General features: G+C 34.2%; 2 protein-coding genes across 2 annotated transcripts in view; both read left to right on the forward strand.

The window, feature by feature from the left end:
- Window positions 1-2,387, forward strand: part of LOC117119445 — a 16,954-nt gene extending 14,567 nt beyond the window's left edge. Inside the window, exons 6-7 of the mRNA XM_033264271.1 lie at window positions 935-1,072; window positions 2,189-2,387. Coding sequence (XP_033120162.1) covers window positions 935-1,072; window positions 2,189-2,387 — 337 coding nt within the window. The remainder of the gene's footprint in view (window positions 1-934; window positions 1,073-2,188) is intronic.
- A 2,489-nt stretch (window positions 2,388-4,876) lies between these two features.
- LOC117119452 (transient receptor potential cation channel subfamily M member-like 2) overlaps window positions 4,877-7,465 on the forward strand; it is a 22,001-nt gene continuing 19,412 nt past the window's right edge. Inside the window, exons 1-2 of the mRNA XM_033264285.1 lie at window positions 4,877-4,929; window positions 5,582-5,785. Of these exons, the coding sequence (XP_033120176.1) occupies window positions 5,675-5,785 (111 nt within the window). The 5' untranslated portion in view covers window positions 4,877-4,929; window positions 5,582-5,674. The remainder of the gene's footprint in view (window positions 4,930-5,581; window positions 5,786-7,465) is intronic.

The following is a 7,465-nucleotide window of genomic DNA, read 5'->3' on the forward strand; positions in this document are numbered from 1 at the left end:
AGATGTGTATAAGAGAGCAGCATATAGGCCTAGAAGAAGCCCTACAACCTCAAATAAGCGACGCCGAAACACCGAGCTCGAGTAGGATGATAGAAACAGTGAAAAATGAGAGAGACAACGTCTGGGATAAAAATAAGGATGTGAAAGAGTGTCCGAATGATACTTTTGGAGAGATTAATTTTTTAACGGGATCAGAATCATCTTCTAAAATGGCAGATGTACGTATACAATGACAATGGTAAAATCTAGTAAAGGTCTTAAATATTTTGATCTGCTCTTTGTCATACTGCTATGCATATATTATATTGTATTCACAACTCACTGTTTGAAAAATGCTGTAGATAATTTGCATACCAGTCAACATGATGTACTTTCTCATGCCTTCTGTATTTTAGGCACCAGATGGTATACAAAGTTGATTTATTATGCAATCAATTTTCCATGAATAAATCGCAATTTTTTGAACGCAGTTTATTATTCCAATTTCCCTTAATTCTTAACTTTAAAATTTCATTGAATAGGTATGTTGATTTAAACATAAAATAGCATGGCTTGTTTACTAGTATTTCACTGCATACCTCCAGAAAAGATGACTGGTTTTTACAAATGTAATGTGTGTCACTCATGTAACCTAGGCACCGTATTGGAACAACATATCTTCAGTCTGCAAGTCATGTTCACATCATATTTTACCTTTAATCACCTTAGTGTTTTAGATTTTGAAGAAACAACTACAAATTAATAATAATAATAATAAGAATCTGTACAAATTTCATCTGACTTAATCTGTGAGGAACTGGCAAATCATTTGTTAATATTTAATCAAGCTCCTCTAGAATCCATTTTAACACTGATAAAAAATTTTGATTCGATTATGAAAATAGTCCTTTAGGCTACTAAACATACTCAATTATACACTTTTATGTAAAAATAGATATGGCAGGTCAGGAGGTGGCGTCTCTTTTACTCAAAGAAGCGACCTTTCCCTGACAAATTCTTCTTGTGACTCAATATTTATTGAAATTATTCAAAATCAAGGAAAGAATATCTTAGCTGGAGTTGTTCACCAGATGTAAGCACTAAACATTTTGTGGATGATTTTGATATTGCGAATCTAGGCAAAGATTTCAACATTGACCTTCGAAGCAGTGACGGCGCCAGCGGAGGGGGGAGGAGAGCAGGGGTCACACCAAACAAATCAAGCCCCCCCCCCCCACACCACTGGACAGAGCTCGTCATGCAATCAGAGTAAAAAAGATATAAAAATAGGCCCACGCTAAGCCAGCACATGTCTGTCACAGTCTGAGCAGGGAATAATGTAATGTAATTTAACTGTTCCCTGGTCTGAGAGTGTCATTTTTGGCCATCCAGAGGTTCATATTCTTTTAAAAAAAATCTGATTTGGGAGGGGGAACCCCCACTCGAACCCTTCCCCCAGCTCAGGCCTACAGGCTTAAGTTCCCCTGTCGGACAGCTCAGCTCCCCAGAAAATATATCCTAGAACCGCCACTGCTTCGAAGCAACAATACCAGGTCAACACAAATCAAAATTCTTTAATCACCAATTTTAATTTACCTTTAATAAATAAACCAACTCGTATAACCAACAAATCGGCAACAACGATTGACAATTGTCACAAATTTTTATGATCTTTTTAGTCTACCCGTTACAATTGGTATATTTTATTCTAATATTAGCGATCATTTGCCATATTTCAAATAACTGTAGGCCTACTTCATTGTTAATTAAGTCTCACCAAAGAGATGATTCTTTGCATTCATATCGTCAGATTAATCCACAAAACATTGAAAACTTCAAACATGATTTTAGCATCTGTTGACCGGGAGTGATGTAATCTTCTCTATTAATCCTGATAATGCTTATATGGCTCTTCCAATCAAATTCACTACACTATACCAGAAGAACTTTCCATTACGCACTGTTGAAAGTAAGGACGGAAAATTAAAGCCATGGATGACAAATGGAATCCTGCAGTCTATTAAGTATAAGCATAAATTGTATAAGAAGTTTTTAGAAAAACCCTTAGCACAAATGAATTTAAATATACATTTCGATATAAATTAAATACTAATAAAAGCCGCTAAGGTAGCTCACTATAATCAGAAATTTTCAAATACTAAATCTAGTATAAAAAAAGGTGGAATGTATTAATTTCTCTGTAAAACAGAAAACTTAAAAGTAACACGAGTACAAGTTTTACATGTGAAGGTCAACCGTTGAACGAACCCAGTGATATTGCGAATGCATTCAATAGACCGAATCGGCGGCTCGGGTCACGTGACTTACAGTGGGTATTCAGGTTTGCTTACATAGAGATCGCCAGACGACAGTGCATTGAATATGACTCTGCCTTGTTGTTGATGTAAGTCACATCATAGATGTTGCAAATGTTGGTTGGAATGCGAATTATATTTTGGTAAATCACTTAGAAGCGTTCCAAAATTAAATTTTCAAATACTTATCAATTTGGTTTGGTAATTAAGGCTCCAATGGATAGTGGGAATAAAGCCTGGTTTCAAGGAAAGGTACAGTACCTCCACAACGTGATGATTGCTCCAGTGAGTCGTCGCCTATGGTTAGCCATCAGGGCATAATGAAAACGCCGCCGTTGTTTTTTTTAACGCCGTTACGTTGTTTTTTTAACGCCGTTACGTTGTTCAGTTCCAACCAATCACAAGCTTTAAACAGCACCGAAAGGGCCATATTAAAAGCGCCGTTAACTTTTATTAAAAAACGCCGTAATGATAAGATTGGCCGAAAGGGTCACAATGAAAACGGCGTTAGTTTTATTTTAACTTGTTTTAACTCTGTTACGTTGTTCAATTTCAACAATTCACAAGTAAAACAGCGCCGGAAGGGCCATAATAAAAGCTGCGTTACTTTTTTGTCAACGCCGTTACGTTGTTCATTATAATTATAGGTTGGCCAAAAAGGCCATAATGAGAGCGGGGTTAGTTTTATTTTAACGTCGTTAAGTTGTTTAATTTCAACCAATCACACAAGCTTTATGGCCCTTTCGGCGCTGTTTCAAGCTTGTGATTGGTTGAAAGTGAACAACGTAACGGCGTTAAAATAAAACTAACCCCGCTCTCATTATGGCCTTTTCGGCCAACCTATAGTGGGAGATGTAATTTGTATGGCAAGGAGATGGTGCTACCCTTAATTCGTATTATGGAATTTACGCCCATAAACCTTGTAGTTATTAATATTTTTGTTAAAATAGAACATTTTTATTTTTTGATTTCATTTTTTTTTTCTACACAGTACATCAGGCTAGGCAACAGCACGTGATGTGCCATCCTTCCCAGGTTTTCATGTAACATTTGTATACTGTTGGCTAACAACTTATGCTTACCGTTCCCCATCACCCCCACCCCCACGCTACAGTATAGACGTAGGCTTATGCTAGGTAACAGAACGTGATATTGCACCTTCCTTCCTAGGTGTTCATGTAACATTTGAATATTGTTAGCTAACCAGCTGCGTGTATTCCTTTTTGAAAATGAGTACCGCGGCGTACTCATTTTCACAAAGCATTTGCATCCCCTCTTGGCTCATGAGCACGGTACTTATAATAATTGTCTTCAGAATATTTAATTTTTATTTTATATGATGATGATACAAACATTTTTCATTGCAATAATGATCTCTCCGCCTTTTGTCATACTGTCAACGAATAGCTACGTAATGTATACGAGTGGTTCAAGGCCAACCGATTATCACTGAATTCAAATAAATGCAGCTACACTATATTTAGAAAAAAGTAACTGAACTAAATAATTTTAAAATCTTTCTTAACAATGATCAAGTTCAACGAGTAGAAAAAGGTAAATTTCTTGGGGTGTACATAGATGTTATCACATTGATGAAATTGTGACAAAAATATCCAAGACTCTAGGGGTTATAAAAGGAATCAAGCATTTTGTTCCTGTTAATGTACTTCTTACTTTATATTTTTACTTGTTCTTCCATATTTCTCATATTGTTATGTAGTCTGGGTAATACTTTTCAGTCAAACCTCAAATAGTTAACTCTGCTCTAAAAAAGGCGATACGTATTATCTCAAATTCTTCTTTTACAGCCCATATTGGTCCTCCCTTTAAGAAATTGAATCTAATGACGCTAACAAATATTAATAGGCCTATGTATTTGTCCATAACTGCAGAGATAAAAATTACCCATAACGCTTTTATAATATGCTTGAGTTCTATAACATGAGATCTTCTTCATCAACTGACCTCTCCAAACATAGGACCTCACTGCATTAGATATTTTGGTGCTGAACTCTGGAATAACTTGCCTCCAGTGATAAAGAATATTATAGACATTAATTGCTTCAAAAAGAATCTTAAATCTGATATATTATAAATAAGTAACCCTTATTCAAATGTAAGTTTTGTTAACTATTAATGCATCTTATTAGCAGTTATTATTATTTATTTATTATTATTATTATTATTAATATTATTATTATTATTATTATTATTATTAATATGGAATTGTGCTTTCGTATATATTGTTAAGATTTGAATTGTCTTAGATTTTGTCGAATGTTTGTATTGTTTATGGCATCCCTGCTACAAGCATGTTTTTTAGGTGATTCCACCATGTTTTTTGTATTATTTTGTAATGGAAATGGAAATAAATGTTATTGAATTGAAAAATTGAATTGAATTGATATAAAATCAGTTAAGTTATAATATATAGATTTGTATGAAAGAAGTGCATAATAATAATAATAATAATAATAATAATAATATATATGATATATATGATATATATGTATATATATATGTATATATATACAGTATATATACTGTCTCTTATACACATCTAATATCTTGTGGCACAAAAAACTTCACACTCAGCGAGCACAATCAAGACACATTCAACAGAGGATTAGCAAATGTAACTATTGTCTACAATAAAAATAATGATAATTGTTATTATTTTGTTTTCATTTATATATAGTGTAAGTATACATTTCAGAAATGAAAGATGTGTCAAGGAAATTTTTTATCCTGCTTATTGGATCAAGGTAGATACACACCATAATCGCCTCGACACAATGTGAAACTCCTCCATTCCCTCTTTCGAGAGTATCCTCAATCGTACATCTAATTCATTCAAAACTAACCACATTTTAAAAATTGACTTAGTACATACCAGGTGACCATTTAACTCCTGAGTAGAGATAGATACTTGGGTATCAGAGAACAAAGAAATGTGATATGGCCTTCAACTAATTCTCTGCAACTGCTCCAAAGTATTGGAACCCTCTCCCACAAGCATTAAAGAACTTTTTATCTGTTCACAATTTCAAAAAGAATATGAAAACCTAACATTTTTCATTAAAATGACCTTTTTACATTTTCCTAGTCCTTTGTATCCACTGGAAAATATGCTTTACCAAATGATTTTACCCACACTATACCATATCATATACACCATGAATAAAATTATTAACAGGAAAAGAAGAGCTGGCAAAATGTGAGCTGGCTCACTATCAAAATGATTTTCCAATGGAGAAATTCTTTATTCTAAGTATGTATTTTATCAGGCTGCAAAGACCGTGGGTGCCTGGATCATCACGAAAGGTTACTATTGCGGAGTTCACAAAGCAGTTGGTGAAGCAGTTCGTGTAAGTCAAGTGATGAGTGGGACATCCAACAAAGGACAAGAAAGGGACCGGATTTACTGCATTGGTATAATTCCTTGGGGCTACGTGGGGAATTCAGAATCACTTGTTGGCGAAAAAGGAAAGGTACTTTTACTTAAATTTATGGAGTGGCGTGTGTACTGTCGCACTTTGTAACAAAGTTGTCACACTTTGTAATCAAGTCTGTCGCACTTTGTAATAACTTGTTTCATTAATTATGTTATAAATTTTAATGGATAAAAAAAAAATATTGTGTATTAAATGTTGCATATTATAGATGACTAATACTAGAAGGTCAAGGTCATATAATAACTTGCTTTAGACCTATAATTTTCAAATCGGTGGCTTACTGAGTTGTAAGTAATCCCAAATCAACAAATGTGAAGTTTTCTTGCGCGCGTCGCATGATACTACATGGTCAAGGTCATATACAATTTTTACATGTCCATTTTATAAGAGCGACCGGCAGTAAATTGGCTCTACCATCCAAATGAAACACCGTACGATATCGAGGCATTGATTCGAGTAGGTGAATAAAGGACGACTGTATTGATGTAAGCTTAATTCTTATTGGTCAAATAGTCTCGCTGCAATTCTTATTATCAAATCAGAGTAAGTTTTACTAAAATCCACAAAAATAAGATCCGGTCAAATGACGTCATAGCATTCTCTATGCCAAACGTGTTCAGGAGTGCTGTACGCAGTCGCTCGCTTCAGCAATAATAATAATAATAATAATAATAATAATAATAATAATAATAATAATAATAATAATAATAATAATAATAATAATAATTTATTAAAACATACACTTTTACATCAGTGGCACGCGTCAAATGACGGTGCGTTCAGAAATAACAAATTCAGATAAACCAAGCAACAAAAACCTACTAAAAGAACCAGTCTACAAAGAACAAAATTACCAGTCTACCAATAACCATAGTAGAGCGATCAGGTCATATTATGCTTCATTGAACAGCATGCCAATGAGGATCGTCTGTGTGGATCTTTTGTCTTATTTCCTATATATATAACTTTTCAATATGAATTAGAATTAGAACTTTAAAACCCGGTGGCTTACGGCGTTGTACGTTCTAACAAATCAACGTATGTGCTGTGAGATTTTCTTTTGCTGCGCGCGTGCATGATACTACAAGGTAAAGGTCATTTAGGCCTATACAAGTTTCACTATTAATTATATTATTACATTTTTAACTATGTAGTCTGAATCAGCGTGTGTTGTGATATTTTCCTCGTTGCACGCGTGCATGATACTACATGGTCAAGGTCAAATACAAGTTTTACAAATATTTTTAAGATTATAATTTCTGACTCAGTAACATTCTGATTTGTTTGTAAACCCAAATTGACGTATGTTGTGAGATTTTATTTTGTTGCGCATATGCATGATACTAGATCAAGGTCATATACAACTGCTACTAGTATGGTGTTTGTAATTTCAAAATTCGAAGCTTTCGGCATTTCATGTAGTCTGAAATCAGTGTATGCTGTGAGAATGTTCCTGTTGCGCGCGTGCATGATACTACAAGCTCAAGGTCACACAAGGTTTACTAATAATTAGGCTTATAATTTTAAAAACTTGGTTCGTTGTATGTAGTCTAAACGCAGCAAGAACGCATACAACGCATATCAAGTTATGCGAGTTTAAAAATTCTAATTCTAATTATAAGTAAGCCTTGCATATGACCTTGACCTTGTAGTATCATGCACGCGCGCAACAAGAGACAATATCACAACATAAGCTGATTTCGACTACATACAAAG

The sequence above is a fragment of the Anneissia japonica genome, unplaced genomic scaffold, assembly GCF_011630105.1.
Source record: "Anneissia japonica isolate Jap-2015-1 unplaced genomic scaffold, ASM1163010v1 scaffold287990_len610157_cov183, whole genome shotgun sequence".
In the NCBI taxonomy this organism is placed as follows: domain Eukaryota; kingdom Metazoa; phylum Echinodermata; class Crinoidea; order Comatulida; family Comatulidae; genus Anneissia; species Anneissia japonica.